General features: G+C 43.8%; 2 protein-coding genes across 2 annotated transcripts; both read left to right on the top strand.

Moving 5' to 3' along the window:
- The first annotated feature begins 208 nt into the window (after positions 1–208).
- LOC101791758 (keratin, type I cytoskeletal 19) lies at positions 209–5,572 on the top strand. Its single transcript, XM_038168735.2, has 8 exons — positions 209–802; positions 2,411–2,493; positions 2,809–2,965; positions 3,201–3,362; positions 3,515–3,640; positions 3,752–3,972; positions 4,753–4,781; positions 5,304–5,572. The coding sequence occupies exons 1-8, from the start codon at positions 341–343 to the stop codon at positions 5,333–5,335; spliced, it is 1,272 nt and encodes a 423-aa protein (XP_038024663.1). The 5' UTR covers positions 209–340; the 3' UTR covers positions 5,336–5,572.
- Positions 5,573–10,886: 5,314 nt separating this feature from the next.
- On the top strand, positions 10,887–15,654 carry LOC101792676 (keratin, type I cytoskeletal 19). The gene is made up of 8 exons (XM_013109172.5): positions 10,887–11,585; positions 12,322–12,404; positions 13,140–13,296; positions 13,421–13,582; positions 13,715–13,840; positions 13,966–14,186; positions 14,701–14,726; positions 15,276–15,654. Exons 1-8 carry the CDS (start codon positions 11,001–11,003, stop codon positions 15,314–15,316), a joined length of 1,401 nt encoding a protein of 466 aa, XP_012964626.3. The 5' UTR covers positions 10,887–11,000; the 3' UTR covers positions 15,317–15,654.
- Positions 15,655–18,718: the final 3,064 nt, after the last annotated feature.

Genomic DNA, 18,718 nt, shown 5'->3' with positions numbered 1-18,718 from the left:
GTAAACTTGGAGCAGATTTATGAGCGTTCCCCTCAGCAGGGCGAGGCCTCCTCTGAATCCCACCTTGTTCTTCAGGAGGCAAGAGGCAAGGGGAGGGGATGGGCTCCTGTGTGCGAAGGTATTTCGGACCCACTCGCTTCCCAGCAGCTGACCAATGGGAGGAATGGCTGTGTTGGCAGAGGGTTTAAGGCCGATAAATTCCACGGGTCTCAGATAACACATTCTGGAGACAACTCCCATTGTCGGAGGCATAAAAGACGTGGGGTGGGGGAAAGGAGCACACATTCCTGCTTCAGGATCTCAAACTGCAGCTTGCCTTAGGCCCTTGGCATTTCTCTCTATGGCGAGTTACAGCTTCAGGCAAACCACCTCTTCTGTGGCAGGGGGACCCGGTGGCTGCTCCGTCCGTTTTGGTGGAGGCTCCTTTAGGGCTCCAAGCATCCACGGGGGATCTGGTGGCAGGGGTGTGTCAGTCTCTTCTGCTAGATTTGTCTCTTCTGGTCTAGGAAGCGGCCTGGGTGGTGGGTATGGAAGTGGTTTTAGCAGCAGCTTTGGTGGCGGTTTCGGCGGTGGTTACGGGGGTGGTCTGGGGGGCGGTGATGGCCTCCTCTCAGGAAATGAAAAGACAACGATGCAAAACCTGAACGACCGCCTCGCATCTTACCTGGAGAAGGTTCGTGCACTGGAAGAAGCAAACTCTGATCTTGAAACTAAAATCCGAGACTGGTACCAAAAACAAGGACCAAGCCCCGCTCGAGACTACAGCCCTTATCACAAGACTATTGAAGACCTTCGAGACCAGGTAGGTGTTAACATTGACTAAAAAGCACCTGAGATTAGCACAAACACTTACGAAGGAAGCATGAAAAAAAGAGAAAAGCCTCACTAGGAAAATAGCCAGAAGGCACTGCAGGTTGTGAAAAGGAGGAAGATGAAATGAATACGTAATGATTGGTTAGGGTGGATAAAGAAAATGCTTAGTAAGAAGTTATCTACCTTTTTTAACATTAGCTAAGTGAATGTACAGAACAGCCGGACTGAGATTCCTCATTACTTCATTCTTTGGTAATATTTAATATATCTGCTGGCCATAGGCATATGTATGACCAGTTAATATATGTACAACCCTATATATTCTGATATATATATAAAGCAAGCTAAACAATGACAGCAACCTGCGTATCTCAGCCAGGCACATACACACTGCTTTTACTGTAAAAATAAAAATCGGTTATGTACAACTTTGTGAATGTATAGGTAGTAGCTCACACATCACCCTAAATATATTTTTATTGCATCTCTCACCTAGTTAAGCTTGAAATAAGAATGCTGAAACGTTTGGCTTATGGGAAATGGAAGCCGCAGACGTAAAGTAATCAATCCCATACATAAATGCCGAAACTGCCCCAATAGCCCATGGGAAGCTGATAACAGGTTACTTGGCGATGATACACACCCCGGAAAACATAGGTGGCAGCTGACTAACCTATGTAAATAAATGAAAGAAAACTTGAGGTTTACTTTTCACAGTTCAGCTTGGAGTTCATGACCGCTCCCACACAATTTACTTTCTCCATGCTTTCACCCATTCACATTCTTTACTGATTTCAGAAGCTGAGCTCCAGAAAAGGCAGAACTGGGAATTAATTTTCTCCTTTTAGTATTGTTTTTCCACCTGTCTTTTATTCCCCTTGGTTAGAGGAAATAAGATGTTGTTCCAGCTGTTTTTGTAGAATACTTTTTAAGTTTTGAAAGTGGCAGGCAAAAAAAAGGCATGCTTTCTAGTTAAAAATTAACAGGGATTACTTCTAAGTAAACGGAATTTCCTTTATGGCTTTTTATAATGCATTAGAAGAGTCAATAAACACTGAACTGAGTATTGCAGGAAATAAAAATGTGTTCAAGGGCTATACAAAAGCAGTATGACCCTACGTTGTTTATGATACACAAACACATCATTTATTTTGAAATCATACAGTCCATGCAATCACTCCCCTCATTATGAAAATGCCTAAGGAGAACAAGTTCTGCCGAGAGGGCTCTGCAGACTTTTCTCCCTTTGCTTCTCTCCAGGAAATGTTTTCTTGCCTCATTCACCTACTGACTGGCTCACAAAGGTGAGCCAACATAGTTCTGTCTCACTGGGAGATTTGTAGCATAAAGCCACTTCATATGCCAGACAAAAGTAAGGGAACCTACCCAGAACTGACAATAATGGCAAAAGTACTGTGATAAATCTGTGCTGCGTATTTCCTGTAGATCTTTGGTACTTTCCTACTGAGACTAAATAAAATACACTTGTGTTTGGTGTAGCTACGGGTGAGATACAATCTTAACTATCTTATCTTTTGTGTAAGGAAAGAAAATAACAGTTGTTTAAGCCTCAGCAATGAACTCTCATTGTTTCTAGATCCTTGCTGCCACTATTGACAACTCGAAGATCGTTTTGCAGATTGACAATGCCAGACTGGCTGCTGATGACTTCAAGACCAAGTGAGTAATTTCTGAAGGGAAAAAGGTCTCTTGAGGAGGCAAAAATCCTTATTGAGACAAAGAGCTGTGAAAAAACAAAGGAACGTGTATAAAATCTCTGTGTTAACATTAGTTTGATCCTGTTGTTGAAGTTCTACCTGCTGAAAACATCATCTGTACCACAGAAAATTTTATATCATGTAAAATACATGGAGAAAAGTTTAACACTGGAAAACTTTTGTTACATCACCTTTCCTATATCAGATACATTTATAACAAACGATGTATTTCATAGTACCTTACCGAGCCTGAATAGTTTTGTTTTGCTTTCTCAAGGTTTGAAACAGAGCAAGCCCTTCGCATGAGCGTGGAGGCTGACATCAACGGCCTGCGCAGAGTCCTGGACGAGCTCACGCTGGCTAGAACGGACTTGGAGCTGCAGATTGAGAGCTTAAAGGAGGAGCTGGCCTACCTCAAGAAGAACCATGAAGAGGTAAAAGCAAAAACAACAACCAGGACACATATTTGGAAGTGAGATTAGAAAAACACGGTGTGGAGTCCCTCAGGTTCTGCACCAGAGCAGAAAAGACTTCTGTGTAGATGGGGAAATGAAAGATGCCCCCTGCCAGTAGTGAAGTGCAGTCAGTCAGACCTCAGCCCTTTTAGAAAGGACGGAGGGTTCATGTTTTCGGTTATAATTATACTCTCTTGTTTTCCTCTCCACTTAGGAAATGAGTGCCCTGGGAGGACAAGTGGCTGGCCAAGTCAGCGTCGAACTGGACTCTGCTCCAGGCATTGACCTGTCCAAGATCCTGGCCGATATGAGGGACCAGTATGAACTCATGGCTGAGAAGAACAGGAAGGATGCTGAGGCCTGGTTCCACAGTAAGGTAGAAAAAGCTCTGTATTATATAAAGATTACTAAAAAAAATCCATGCAAGAAGCTAAATAATTATTAAAACTTTCAGAAAACTGCTGTGAAAGCCTTGTGACCTCCACCCAGAGGCCCCGCGGTTCTCATGCAGTGCTTTCCCTGTTTCAGACTGAGGAGCTGAACCGCGAAGTAGCTGTCAACACCGAACAATTGCAGAGCAGCAAGTCCGAAGTCAGTGACCTGAGACGCACCCTCCAAGGGCTGGAAATAGAACTTCAGTCCCAGCTCAGTATGGTATGTTCAAATTTGCACTGAGTAAACCCAAGCACCCTGAAATATGCCCCTATTCCCCTTCCTGCAAGCAGTCCTGCACTTGGCAGCAACCTTTTTGTGGTTTGCTCTCAGAAAGGCGCGCTGGAAAGCACCTTGGCAGACACTGAAGGGCGTTACAGTGCCCAGCTGGCGCACATCCAGGACCTGATTGGCAGCATCGAGGCCCAGCTGGCCGACCTCCGAGCTGATATGGAGCGGCAGAACAGCGAATACAAGATGCTCATGGATATCAAGAGTCGTCTGGAGCAGGAGATCGCTACTTACCGACAGCTCCTGGAGGGCCAGGAGTCCCAGTAAGTAACTCTGCTCACTGCAGGAAACCTTTGCACTTAGCTTCATGCCATGGTGCTCGTGTGCCACACCATCACTGGAAGCACAACTTCAAACACTCTTGGGATTCTAATTATTTTAACAAATTGTTTTTTTTTCTGGGCCATGGTAAAGCTAGTAATTTCCCATACATTAACTGAGTGCCTCTAAGAGCTTCTAACCCGAAAGGCAAACTGACAAGCAGTAGAAAAGATTAAATGGCACTAACAATGAAAGCAGTAAGTACTCATTAGCTGCTTGACATTTAGGAAACAGTGCAATTAGCAGTGGTTTATAGAATATCTGCATTAACACCAAATTCCCATAAATTGTTACCAGTGAAGTAGCTCTCACCTCATGGGATTCAGCGCAGGAATAAATATTCTGAATAGAAGTGAGTGCAGACAAACTAGATCTTTTCAGACAGCCACCTAAGTGGACATTCTCTGTTATCTCACATACGGCCTCAAGGAGGAAAATAGCTCATAGCCTGAAACAAAAAAGTGAGGTAGGGGTTGAAAGGCTTCGATGTCCTCTACACCTTCTTTCAACAATCCTCTGCCTTTTCCCACTGCCATATTATAAAAAACTACTTCCTACAATAACTCCTTCTCCTGAGCTGAAAGGGAGAGCAAGGGGATTAACACCTTTTTTTCCTGACTATATACAAAACGTGCCTTGTAGAGAATTTGTTTTCATACATCCTTGTCTCACACAGACAATGCATTACCTCTCCTTTCAACTATTATCTCTTTGTTCTACAGGATGTTTGGCTCCCTTTCTGGAACTGCTGGTAAGGATACATTTCTCTTTCAGGAAACGTTTAGTAGCCAAAGAAGTTTTATTTTCTAAAAGAAATACATATATTATGGTCGTTGCATCCATTTTAGAGACTGGGCTGCTGCACTGGTGTGTGTCACTGGAAAAATCTAGGTAGTCATGAGTGATGACTGGATAGAATTTAGGTTTTAGTCACCCAAAGCTGTTAGACATCAGAGAAAAAATCTCAGACTTTGCTACCATAAAGGCTAAGAAAAGCACAAAATGTGTAATCATTCCCCCAGATGAAGGGATACAAGAACTTTCAGCTTCCCAGCTCAGGGGAACTGTACCAACATGCAAGCATGACTTGCTTTTTAAAGGTCAGCTGTATTGTAAAAGTGATGTATGATTCAAATCAATGCTATGAAGAATAAAACTTCTGAGAGAAGGGAATGACAGATGAGACATAAACTAAGCTCAGTGAATATTGCAGAGAGTGGTCTTATGTGTTCTGGTTAAGTAATTGCTGTTCTTTCTCTCCACATCATTGCAGACAAAAGAGACAAGTTGGCAGATGGAAAATAGTACTGGAAGTCCTCCAAATGTCATCTTGAAGATGAGAAAAAAGGAATTAAAATGCAGAGGATCACTCTAAACTGCTGGAAATTAATATCTTAAAGCATGGAAAATTCTTGACCACACAAAGTTTAAGTAGATTGGTGGTGATTAGTTTGCAAACTGGGTTAGCTTTTTAATTACTAACATTTTTTTTAATATACTGAGTTACTGTATCTACTCTAATAAAGATAATCTTCTTGTAGTCTCACCTCCTATTCGGTTATTGTGTTATCATTACTCGAGTTTGACTTTAATCAGACAGCAAAACCCTGGCCAGCCTTCCTGCTTCGGTGTTGGTGGGTGCAGGAGCTCCATCTCTGTTTTCTTCTGGCTCCTCTTGCTGGCAGGAGCTCAGAGTATGGAGGCAGCGGGGTGCCTGGTCCCTTGGAGTGGGAAATACAGCAGTGATTTATGTCACTGACTGCGCTGGCTGTGCGCTCCGATGAGCAGTAACAGTGAGATGTTAAGTAGTTCTGGAAGAAGCAAGAGCTGGGAGATGCTTTGTTAGGGTAAAATATAAAGCTGTTAGAACGGCTTGAAAATACCCCTGCAGAAACACAGGAGTGAGGAACAGGTGAGATCTCCTCACTCACTTTCTAGTCTGATGCATTTATCTTCAAACACAAAAACAAAACCCTCAGTTCCTACACAGATAACAAAGCTTCAGGCCCATGTTTAACCACCTTCATTCTCCTGCTATTGAAAGGACATTATCCTAGCTGCAATTCTTAACATAATTCTAGTTCAGGCCAGCAGAAATCAGAAATTTCATTCCCAACCAGCTGGAAGCTTACAGACGAAGACATTTCAGGGTTTATGCTGAAAAATATCAGGGCTACAGCATGAGTAGCCCCTTCCCACTTCTCAGCTTTGTAAGAGCACGCAGTGACCCGGGGAACTGCGGGTGAAACCCAAAGGGCACAATCAGCAGACTGAAGGTGCCCCCCAGTGCCCCCCCCAGCAGGGATCATCTTGCAGGCTGTGCTTTAGGGAGACATCGTCAGCCCCTTTGTCACTCCGCCCCTTGGACTTGGGAGGGAATAAATTAGTTCACTCTTGTTCATAACCACTTTGCAGATTAATGGAGTGTTTGCATAGCAAGGAGCATCCCAAAGCCATGGACCTCCTCTGTCAAGGCTGGGTAATCCTCTGCCATTGACAAAGTGTTGGTGCTTGGGTTTGGTTCAGCAGTGACTCAGGTGGCCTGTCAGCATCAATTGTTGGGTACTGACACACAAATCCCAGCTGAGCCTCTGGAAAGCCAGCACAGTAACACTCTGCAATGGGTTCCTTAAGACAGGGAAAAACTTAGAGGAGAAAAACAGTCCTGAAAAGTACAAGCCAGCAAAGACACACAGAAAGGAGGACAAGATGGGAAGAGCTGCACCAAGCTGCTCTGGTGGCACCAAGTGCAGAATCAAGACGGAGCAGTGGCATGAAGAGCACCGGCATGCACACGGTGCAAGTGGCTCTGAGATGCACACCCGTCCGTACCCTGTCTGCTTCTGCCAGCACGGGGTGCACAGAGCTCTTGTGCATGAAATGCTTCACTACTGCTTGTTCCTGGGTGCTGAGACTTCCTAATAAATGTCTGATACCAGTTTGATTCCCTAGACCAGTTAGACCTGGAAGCCCTTCCACATGAACCAACAAACTCGGTCTGTTCTGGAATCTCAACAAGTCCCATTTCCTGGGATAAATTCTTGTGACAAAACCAGGATGAGATTGCTGGAGCAGGTTTCTTGTGCTGTATAGCTGCAAATGTGAAAGGGTCAGCCAGGCAGTTCTCATGCTCTGAGAATGCAAAACAGAAGATACAAGGACACTGTGCAGAAGCACATTTTGACCAAAAAGCTCTATTTGCAAAAGCTGAATTAAATGCAAAAAGAAAGATGCTTAAAAGGTAAACAATTTAGAAGTGTTCAAGAGGTTAAAGTACCAAGAAGTAAAAGAATCCCCATATCCTGTTAAAGAAACTGGAAGCTTCAGAGACTTGAAAGAATCTTGAAAAGGCTTGAATTCCTGTTTTGATAACCTAGTTTGAATTATAGTTTATGATTTTCTTGGTTTCATTCCATGTTTGTACGGTAATGAAGGATCTCTGGCAAAACGTTTAATATAAAATCACAAAGAGACTCTAATTTTTGAGTTTGGTTCAGAAAAAAAGTCTGTAATGCCTGAGTGATGATTTTACCAGCAAAGACTGGGCTGATAAACAAGCTGCTTCTTGAATGAAGCTCTTTGTCCTCGAGAAAGGAGAGGCTGAAGTGTGTCAGCTCCAGTAATACTGTGACAGGAGTAATAAGAGTTTGCGCAGCGTGGACGTGTCCAGGAACGTCTTCCAGCGAAGCTCTGCATGGCCAGCTAAGGAGCTTATGCACACAAGTACAATGGTGAGCACCCTGCAAGGGCTGTGGCAAGACAGTGGATAAAAATCTCAGAAGACAGTGAGAACAGAATAAAGGCATAAGCTTGAAATAGCATTTTTTTTCTGCTTCAGCAATAGATAGATAGGCTTCAGTTGCCTTGTACAAACTATAAAGAGAAAATGTAGGTTTAGGTTTGTGCTCCCACTGCAGAAAAAAAACTAACACAATGTCTAGAACAACCCAGATCCCTATCACAGCAGACAGAGCTCCCATTTGAGGTGTTCATTTAAAGCCATAAGAGATTATGAATCTGGAAACACTCTACATAAATGTACAGATATGTAACTATTGTTTTTTAATTGAACCTGGCTAAAATGCGAAAATAATAACTGGAAAGTGTGACTGCATCCACAATTATACCTCGACCTACAGCAGAGCTAAAGACGGATGACTTTCATGTGTCTGTTCAAATTTGGGTATGAAATTAAGATTTATCAAAACACTTTTGATTTCTAAATTTTTGTTAATGTAAATAGTAAATTGTATGCAAATTTTCAGCAAAGCCAGCTTCACTTTACATAGTCTATTATAAAATGACACAATCCATGCGTGTTTTGAGATAGAAGTCCTCAGCCTAGATGCAGTGATAAACCAGTACAGCCTGTATAAATAAATACCAGGGGGTGAGCAACTTCTGAACACGCACAAGCATTTGCCAGCAGTCTGCTCTCAGTGGAGTGGTACAGACACATTCACCGTTTTTCTCTTACCAGAAGAGCCAACATTCAAGAGTAAGTCTCAAAACTGAAACTTTTTCTGTTTAGGAAAATACCTGTACAGGAATTGACACAAGCTGCAACTAACCCATCCATAACAGCCCACCTCCAAACTTCACAGTGCTTCAGTGAGGCACCGTGTCTTGGATTCTCCTTGGGTTTGAAAAAAACTACTGACAATTTCTAGGAGAGTATCTGAAACTATTTCGAAGTAGTTGTTTATGAAAGAACAAATAAAGATGATGAAGGCGGGGTTCAGCCCCGGGTCTGCAAGTGTTGCACTCTGCATTTACAAGCTTTTGATCGTGGGGGACACACCCGAAGGATCTGAGTTTGACAGTTTGCAGAAAAGTGAAAACCCACCAAAAAAACCCCATCATTACGGTTTTCTGAATTATGGTATAGGAAAAAATCTGTAGAGGCTGCTTCATTTATTTTTATTTTCCCTAGTGGTAAACTTTCTACAGGAAAGAAACAGCTTTCTGCCTGCTACCTGCTTCATCTGATAAAAAAAAACAGAGTAACGCACAGGGGACTTAAAAAGCAGCACCGTGTATTTCACCAGCAAGCTTCCGAAGAAGTTACAAAGGCTGAGTGAAAGAAGACCGAATGAAAAATCCCCCAAGTTTTCTGCTAACGTTTATGGTGATTTCTAGAAGTGCTTTGCTGGCTTTTGTGTGTGGTTTTTGTGTGTGCTTTTACTTTTCTTTTTTTTTTTTTTTTTTTTTAATGCAACTCGATCTTGCCTATTGTGGAATCATTCAGAGTCAAGCAGACCCTAGCAGCATACACGCCTCGGTGTATTTATATTACAGGGGGCTTAAGGAAACTTACTTATTTTTAGGAGAGTTTGTCTAAACTTGTCTCCTGAGATACTAACTCCTGGAGATAGGCAGATTTGGCAAGCTCTGCAGAACTATTAATCTGCCCAAAAGCAAAACTGAACTGCAGTGGCAAAGGTCCAGGTTCAGTCTGAAACATGTTTCCACAGCTATGAATATCCTGTCGTTTCTAGTCAGCTGAAGTGCCAGTGACAGTCTCAGAAGCAGGCTGTTAAGCTGCGTCCCCCTGCTAGCCCTTTGCTGCTTCTCTCTGCTAAGAAAAGCACGGTTCTTACTGTGCTGCTAGGAAATATCTCATTTTCCTTCTGTATTTAAAAGTTTTATTGTAAAATAAGCTTGGTGGTTCCAAACTAGAGATGGAGGAAGTTCCTCCCATCTCACTCAGCCCCTGCTTCTCTCCCTCCTCTCTCGCCCCCCAGCTCCTTTAAGCCCCCGTGCGACACGGTGCCACCTCTGTCACCACTCCCCTACCTCGTGCCCTCCAGCTGACCAGAGGCTCCCTGGGCAGAGAATGGGGCTCTCTCTGCAAGCCCCACGCTATTGCCACACTCCACACATGATCCCCAGTGGCACACCCTGACAGGGCAAACAAGCAAATACTTCCTCAAAAAAAATCTCCCAAATCTGGTTTCTCACACTTGGTACTGAACAGAAGCTGAGGGGCTGAACTCCTGCCCTCCACGTTTCCCTAGCAAATTATTACGCGTGAGACTCCTTCTTTACAGGAAGGGTTAATGTAACTCTGCAAGGGATTCTCAAGTCCTATTTGCAAGAATTATTCCATTTCACAGCACAGGTGGTTGTTACACACTTTAATTGCTACCTGAACAGTTTCATCTCAAACTCAACTTGCTTAAGTTGCCCAAAAGTAAGAGGAACTTTGCCACCCCACGTTCTTTTAATTGAATCATTTCGGTCGTGTATTACCCTTCTTGACTATTTCACAAGCGTTAGTAAATTAAGTATGCTTATTATTCCCAGTACATTGCTGGATGTTAATTATTCTTCACACAATGCTATGATTATATGCTTTTTCTAATTAAAAATAAATAAATAAATCCAAAATCTAAATACTAATTCTGAGCAAAGAACAGGAATAAGAACATCTAAAATTCAATTTTGACTGGGAAAAAATATGGATAGAAAAGAAGAAATAATGATGAGATGAACTGATGATTGCACGTTTTTCAATGAAAGTAGAATTTCACTCAAACTTCAATTTTAAGTTATATTTTTATAAAAATAATCATGGTGATTGCTGTAAATGGGTAAGTGGGTGCGGCTGAACTTGCTTTGTTTTTCCATTCTCAATTGTCAAAGAAGTAAACTCCAGGTTTCAGAACTATAGCCTGAAGAAAAAACACAATCTGAATCATCCCTTTAGTTTAATTAAAAGAAAAAACCAAGCCCGAGCCCCTGAGATGTACAGCCAGCTCTGTGTGTGAGGAATGTCATCATAATTGGCCTCACCTCTAGGGAGGAGAATCTTTGGAGGGAGGGTGCAGGTTGGGTTTGTCTCCTAACGCCCTATCTTGTGGCTATAAAAGAAGCACCAGGGCAGTGAAGGAGCACGCTTTCCTGCTCTGCACGAAGCCGAGTAGCTCAGACTAGCTCCTTCTGTGCTACAGCCACATCTACTTGCACCATGCAGAACTCTTGCAGCATCAGTGGCAGCTCTCGCCTTTCCTCAGTCCGCACAGGAGGCTCCTGCCGTGCTCCCAGCATCCACGGAGGAGCTGGTGGCAGGGGTGTCTACATGTCTTCAGCTAAGTACACCTCCTCTGTAGGAGGTGGATATGGTGGTGGCTCATGCGCTGGTTTTGGAGGAGGCTTCGGTGGCTTTGGTGGAGGAGCTGGCATTGGTGGAAGCTCTGGCTTTGGTGGAGGAGCTTGCTTTGGTGGAGGCTCTGGCTTTGGTGGAGGAGCTGGTTTTGGTGGAGGCTCTGGCTTTGGTGGAGGCGCTGGCTTTGGTGGAGGAGCTGGCTTTGGTGGAGGTTTTGATGGTGGTGCCTTTGGTGGTGGTGATGGCCTTCTTTCTGGAAATGAAAAGATAACTATGCAGAACCTGAACGACCGGCTGGCCACGTACCTGCAGAAGGTGCGAGCACTGGAAGCTGCAAATGCAGAATTAGAAGTCAAAATCCGAGACTGGTACCAGAAGGAATCCCCCAGCAGCCCAGCTCGAGACTACAGTAACTACTACAAGATAATTGAAGATCTCCGAGACAAGGTATGACATTCATAACTACAGGATTTATAAGAATGCATTGGAATTGTGGAACTGCATAGTCCACTTCTTTGAAATCAATTAAAACAATTGCAAAATCAATGTTGAATTGCCCAAACCCAAATACACTGTGGTTCTGATATAAATAACAAAACTTGGCAAAATGTGTATAAGATGATCAATATATTAACAGATAATAAGAGTAAAGAATGTGATAGGTAGGCCTCAAAGTCTGAAAAATTAACTCTCCTGGCTAAAGGCAAGATCAGGTATTGTGAATGTATTTTCTAATTATGTTAAGTACATGCTGACGAGCTTCTCAGTGATCCATCTAGGACATAAAACTGGTAAAGAAGGAGGGATGTAAAGGCTCCATGCAGGAAGTATGAACTGTCCAGCAAAGGAAAATTTTATCTACTCTTACATAGATGTACCTGCCCTTTCTTGGGCTCCAGTAATGGTAGCTCAGCTCTCTGGTTTGCATCTGGAAAATGGAACAGAATTTAGCATTTTTGGTGTTTGTCTATAAAAGCTTTAGGAAGGGCAGGCTGAAGAGCAACGTAACAGCAAAATGGTTATTACAATCCAGAAAGCAAGTTTCACCAGTGAAGTCTCAACAGAGGTCTTTCTTCTGCCTTCTTTGATGGTTTGCAGCCTGGATAACCACTTGCTGTGTACTCAGGACCATGCCATTCCCCCATTACTCACAGGAACTGTTTTCTGTATTTCCAATTGCCAGATCCTTGCAGCTACTATTGACAATTCCAGAGTCATTTTGGAGATTGACAATGCCCGGCTGGCTGCAGATGACTTCAGGCTGAAGTAAGTTTAGCTGAAGCACATTTGTCTTCTCTCTCCTTTTCTCTCTCTCTCAAAACAGTTTTCTGAAGTTTAGTATTACTTCTTACGTAGAAAATAAAGTTCTTCAGTCACTGGAGGACACATTTCCAAATTATGGGTAGATGTTTTTCCTTGATAACTTCTGATGAAAAAATTCCTGGCAAAAATTTGATATGATGAAGGATAAATCAGGAAAATAAACCTGACAGAACACAGCATCCAGATTACTGTGCTGTTTATGCAATAAATTATAGCTCATGTCTTAGTTTTTAGTGATGCTCTTAACTATTTTATTAGCCTAAATCACAAGGGGAAAGAAGACAGGCATAGCTTGGGCTTTTCACTTAAAAGGAGGACAGTGGTGTGAAGAGATTGGTGTTCATTTGCAATAGTTTTGTGAAAATCTTTAGCGAAATGTAGAAAAAGACAAGAGGGACTTTGTGCTTATCCTGTTCACGGACTCAGCAGCACATCAGACACTGCTGAGAAGATGATAAAGACAGTTGTGCAACTGGTTTATCTTCCAGTGACGTATCTGCAGGTTTATATTTTCTTCTCTGGTATCCAATGCAAGTACTTTCATATGTCACAGTTGGAAGCAGGAAAAAAGATCTTTACTCCCTTTACGCTTGCTCCTGTTCCTCCCACATTCAACATAAAATGATCTAGTTTTATGGCTCCACTCTTTCCAATGTTTGTTTCTTTTTAAAACTGCAGGTATGAGAACGAGCTGTTCCTTCGCCAGAGCGTAGAGTCTGACATCAATGGCCTGCGCAGAGTCCTGGACGAGCTGACCCTGTCCAGAGCTGACCTGGAGATGCAGATTGAATCGCTGAAGGAGGAGCTGGCCTACCTCAAGAAGAACCACGAGGAGGTGAGTCCTCAAGTGGAGAGGAATCCCTTTGGAAGCACCACATACCACTGCATGGATTGCTGCAAAAAGTCTATGAGAGTATAGAACATCATTTTTTTGTGTCCTCTGCCTTCTGTCCATGCAGGAAATGAAAGAGTACTCCACCCAGCTCAGTGGCACAGTCAACGTAGAAATGGATGCTGCTCCTGGCATCGACCTGACCAGAATCCTCACAGAGATGAGGGAGCAGTACGAAGCCCTGGCTGAGAAGAACCGTAAGGATGCCGAGGCCTGGTTCCTCACTCAGGTATGGAAATGCCAACGAACTGTGAACCGATGCACTGCCCCACTGCTACTGCCCTAGCAGGTGGGATGCGTCTCTCCTTTCTGAAAATAATTTTTAAAAGTTCAATGTATGTGATCTGTTTCTTTCTTTCAGACTGATGAGCTGAACCGCGAGGTAGCCACTCACACAGAGCAGATACAGACCAGCAAGACGGAGATCACAGAGCTGAGACGCACACTGCAGAGCCTGGAGATTGAGCTCCAGTCACAGATGAGCATGGTACGGAGCTGTCCCAAGCATTGTTCGAACTCTCCCCTTCCTCCCTCCCTGTCTTGCCTCCCCTTAGATTCCCCTCTGTGGGACACGTCTGTATGACAGCCTGTTCTCATGTCTTCCTGCTTTAGAAAGCTGGACTGGAAGCCAACCTGCGGGACACGGAAGGCCGGTACTGCGCACAGCTGTCACAGATCCAGAACCTCATCACCAGCGTTGAGGAGCAGCTGGGTGAAATCCGCTGTGACATGGAGCGTCAGAACCAGGAGTACAAGATGCTCATGGACATCAAGAGCCGCCTGGAGCAGGAAATCGCCACATACCGCCAGCTGCTGGAGACCCAGGACTCCCAGTACGTTACCATTTACAAATCCTGTGATGATTAGATAAGCTTAATAACATGACACATTGTAAAGCAGTAATTTGTGGTTGTTAAGCTGACTGCAGATTACTAAATCACACTGATTGCACACGCAGTCTTTCGAGTGCTGGCAAAACAGGTGCCTGGCAAAATCCTGGGAGCTATTACTGAAACTAAATCTCCAGATCCATTGTGTTGATGGTTTGAAAATATAAATGCAACCGTATTGGCTGCAGTGAAGTGCAGAAGGCCCTAGGCACCATGTGCATGTCTCACATAATCCTCTTGCTGTGCTGCAGTAACAGCCTTCAGCCCATGAAAGTTCGTTCTAAGCTTGCTCTGCCCGTCAAAGCAGAGAGCACCTCACCCACAGCACCAGCAATAACCCAGTGAAGAAGCAGTGTGAAATTGCGGCTATTCTCATGCAATGCTCCTAAATGAACCGATGCTTTCAGTCGACACATTCAGTGAGGGTCTTTAATCAAACTTTTCTTCTTCTCCGCAGGATGACAGGAGTGAACCCCAAGGATGGTAAGAAAATTTTTGATTTAAAGAGGGGCTGAAATGTTGACAAAATAGAATTAAGTAAGCCTTTTTTCCTCGGGATTTCTTCTTATGACTACTGATCACATCCTCTCTGCTACATTCTTTACCATTTAGAGAGGAAACCATAATATTTTATCTTATTTTATGTGCCTTTTTGAAACCAATAGCTTGCCAAATGATTCTATGAACTCCTCCTTTGTTTCTAAAATATGGAAATCTCTTAGGGATTCCCAAGTTCCTCTGCTGGTTCATACAACATGCAAAATAGATCCAAACCTGACTTGTGAGGTGCACTCTTCATTTATATCTTTCTCTCCTTTCTTTCATAATGTGGAAGATTTAATGGGTGTGGACCAGCAGGCAGAGAAGATAAGATGTAGACATCTTATATTTCACTCATGTAGTTCCCTCTTCCATATGTGAAAAAAAATCTTGTCAGGAAACAAACAAAAAGCATTGCATGGCTCTTCACTGTCTTAGCGGTGCTTTTTTTAGCCCCAAGCTTAATTATCTTTTTTTTTTCTCCTACCACAGCATCATTTGTGAGCAGCGGAAGAGCTCGCCCGGCTGTGTAAGATGATGGAAAACCTGGTGCCACCCGGAGAGCTTTCTAATAGAGAAATGTGGAGTTCTCTCGTTCTGACACCAGCTGTACCGCACCAGTGACAAGACCAGTGCAGTCCAACCTCTGGCTAATGCTACGAGAAACCCGCTTTTACTTTTGCTAAATGACAAGAATGTAATCCAAAAACCGTGCAACAGCTTGATGTCTTTCCTTAGATTTCCTCTCCCTTTTCACATCATTTGGCTCTCCAGGTCAGAGGTGATGTCCTTGTTCCCTGTCAGTAACTATAGAGTACCCTCATGAAAAAAACCTACACAATAAAGTTTTTCTTCTGCTTGTGCAAACACATTCAGTCTAATGTCGTTTTTGTGTGGTCAGCATGGCACTGCCATTCACACAACCACATCCCCTCCCTACCTCAGTGCTCCTGTGACCCAGAACAAGATGTGCTGAGGTTCAGGTAACTCAATGGGTAACAGCAACAAAAACTTCAATAATTGTAGGAAAGGTGATGATGAATGGACAGGGAGAAAGTGCTGGAAGATTCTCCCAGGAATCTGAAGCTACTGTGAAGAAATACAATGCTTCAGGTCCTGAAGGTCTTTGTTGTGAATTCAACTTGCACAACCTCTGAAAAAAAAATCCTGTATTGTATGTTCCTGCACCTCCTTCAGTGGGAAGGCAAACGGCCTCAGCCCTTCAGGGAGGACGAGGCGAGGTGCAGGTGACAGGAACCAGCCAAGCTCCTTGCTGTGACTCAGAACCGCAGCAGCCCAGGTCACTGCTGCAGCCGTCGTGTTGGCAACACCGCCTGCCCTCAGCGGTGAGCTGGCCTGTGCAGCTGCACCAGTGTCATTTCTGTCATAAAAATATTAAGTTTGCTCTTCAATTTTTATTTTTAATTTTTAACCATGAGAGCACGTCCTTTTCTGTGCAAAACCAGGCAGTCTCTAGCCATGTACTGTCACCAAGTTTGTGAAAACAGCTTTGGAAGCCCGGCATCACTTTTTCCATTCACAAAGCTTTAGGAGCGGTGCCCTCCTTCTTAGCCCCAGAAAACAACAGGGGTGCACGGTGATCGTCAGAGCAGGTATGAGGATGCTTCTCCATCTCAAGTAGGAGAATGATTTTCTGTGCCATTAAACCCAGATCTTATCCAGGCAGATACACCACTCCTTTGTAAGGAGCATACATCCACCTTTCTGACACAATAGAGGAAGTAAAATGGAAGAAAACATTCCCCAAATATATACTTTTAAAGGCAATACTGTAGCTGTTGCAACACACAACCTCTATGACTATCTCAGCTTCTCATTTCTTGCTCCCTCAAAGGAAGGAGTGTCTTCCTTTTTTGTTCCTTCCCATCTCTTTTTGGTGGTGAGTTTGTGCTTTTGCTCTTCGCTTGGGCTCTGAACCCTGCAGCTAAGCACAAGCAGCGCTCTCAGGGGAGCCCAGATGCGGACAGGAGCCTGCCACAGAAACTTTTGGAGCCAGGGAGCCTCACATACCACTGCCACCGAGGAGCCGTCAGTGCCTTAATTTGTGCTGTCACCATCAATAGCAAGTCCCTGAAAATGTGTTCAAGTTAAGCTCAATAAAGTCAGCAAGTATCACTTTTGTTATTGTCTCTCATATGGGTCAAGTTCCTACAGCCCAAGTGTGCCCCAGGGACCCACAGATTTTGCATTTCAGTAAAAAAACAACACTGACCTGTCACGGCTCTCCATTTTTACCAGCAGCAGTGTAACTCTGCTGGAAGGTTTATTTGAATTAATTGCTGCTTATACGGAGGATACCAGTACCACTGTTTAGAATTTGTACTTCCAATCCTCAGGTAAGATGCAACAAATCTTTACATCATTTAATATATATAAAAAAAAAAAAAAAAAAACAACAACAACAAAAAAACAACAAAACCCTAACAATAAAAGCGTGCACCTTCTGGTAACTGTTTCTCCTCGTACCTGTGTGTAAATGATGGATTACCCATAGCACTCACTATCGCTTTGGGTCTTCTCTTTCAGTTATCACTCAGCCACTCAGCACATAAGTATTTGTAAGTATCTGAAAAATGTAGCTTTTTCAGATAAGTCTGCTTCCCTAGCAGATAATTCCTCCCTTTGCCTGATTACTGCTTTTCACTATCTTGTAAGTTGTCTCTGATGTCTTTGCTTCCCACATGCAGCTAAGGCAGCTGAAAAGACATTCCTTTAAAGTGACTTAATGAGGTCTTGAAAGAAACCCGAGGAAAAAAAGCACACACACACTATATATATATATGTATATATATTCCAGGAGTTGGACTCGATGATCCTTATGTGTCCCTTCCAACTCAGGATATCCCATGATTTTATGATTCTATGTATGTTCACAGCACACCAAACACTCACCAACAAAATCAGGCTCCCCACAAAGTGCAGGGCCCCCTGTGCTTTAAAAGCAGCTGCCAGGAAAACAGCAAAGCAGCACGAGAGCACTAACACCCTGCCCTGGCAGTGACAGCCCGTGCCCGACAAGCGGGGGGCTTGGCTGGCAGGACCTCAGCAAAGCAAATGTTCCACGGTCCCATCTCCAGCTGATGTAAATGGCACTACGCTGACTGACATCAGCTGGGGCTTTGTCACGAGGTATTTCTCTCTAAAATGTAGGGGTCAAAATATTCTGTTGATGCTTAAACTGCAGCCTATAAACTCAGTTCGGCTTGCTTTTCGTGATATTCAGTAAGAGAAGAAGGATTCCCAACTAAAGCAAGCGGGGGCTGTGTGTTCATTCCTTGTTCCACCCTCTTGGACCTGCCCAGCACCTCCCCAGTTTGCAGGGAGCAGGCTGGATGAAGCAAAGAGAAAACATCATCTCGTGGTGCCATCTGCTGACTGATTTATTTTCTCACTCCAATCACTGCTTTCATTCTGTATGCTTTAGATTAAATAGCTAAAAACAAGCCCTGTAAAAAATCGGGTGGAGAGCTGCGTCTCGTTTTGAGTTAAGTATTTTGGTCCTTTCCCTGGATCCCACACGCGTGTGGTTGATGAAAACCAGGCTATCTTTTCCAATTTGAAACAGCTGAGTTTCAGAGGAGACATTTGTGTGACAAATTACTGTTGTTTCCACAGAATCACAGAGTTATAGGACAGCTTGGGTTGGAAGGAACCTCAAAGATCATCCGGTTCCAACCCCCTGCCATGGCACGGACACCTCCCACCACACCAGGTTGCTCAGGGCCTCATCCAGCCTGGCCTCGAGCACCTCCAGGGATGGGGCACCCACAGCTTCTCTGGGCAGCCTGTCCCAGTGCCTCACCACCCTTACAGTGAAGAATTCCTCCTAATCTCTACTCTAAATCTCCCCTTTCAGTTTATAAACGTTGTCTGGGACTGCCCTGGTCCAGGTGTAGCACCTTGCACTTGGCTTT

This window comes from Anas platyrhynchos, chromosome 28 (genome assembly GCF_047663525.1).
Source record: "Anas platyrhynchos isolate ZD024472 breed Pekin duck chromosome 28, IASCAAS_PekinDuck_T2T, whole genome shotgun sequence".
Taxonomy (NCBI): domain Eukaryota; kingdom Metazoa; phylum Chordata; class Aves; order Anseriformes; family Anatidae; genus Anas; species Anas platyrhynchos.
The sequence above is the reverse complement of the archived record's forward strand: the minus strand, read 5'-3'. Positions and strand labels throughout refer to the sequence as shown.

Excerpts from the sequence above, each read along its gene's own strand:
- LOC101791758 (XM_038168735.2), top strand. The coding sequence starts at position 341 with ATGGCGAGTTACAGCTTCAGGCAAACCACCTCTTCTGTGGCAGGGGGA. Across the intron at positions 803-2,410 it reads TTGAAGACCTTCGAGACCAG|ATCCTTGCTGCCACTATTGA; the intron begins GTAGGTGTTAAC and ends CATTGTTTCTAG. Across the intron at positions 3,363-3,514 it reads AGGCCTGGTTCCACAGTAAG|ACTGAGGAGCTGAACCGCGA; the intron begins GTAGAAAAAGCT and ends TCCCTGTTTCAG.
- LOC101792676 (XM_013109172.5), top strand. The coding sequence starts at position 11,001 with ATGCAGAACTCTTGCAGCATCAGTGGCAGCTCTCGCCTTTCCTCAGTC. Across the intron at positions 12,405-13,139 it reads GCAGATGACTTCAGGCTGAA|GTATGAGAACGAGCTGTTCC; the intron begins GTAAGTTTAGCT and ends TTAAAACTGCAG. Across the intron at positions 13,583-13,714 it reads AGGCCTGGTTCCTCACTCAG|ACTGATGAGCTGAACCGCGA; the intron begins GTATGGAAATGC and ends TCTTTCTTTCAG.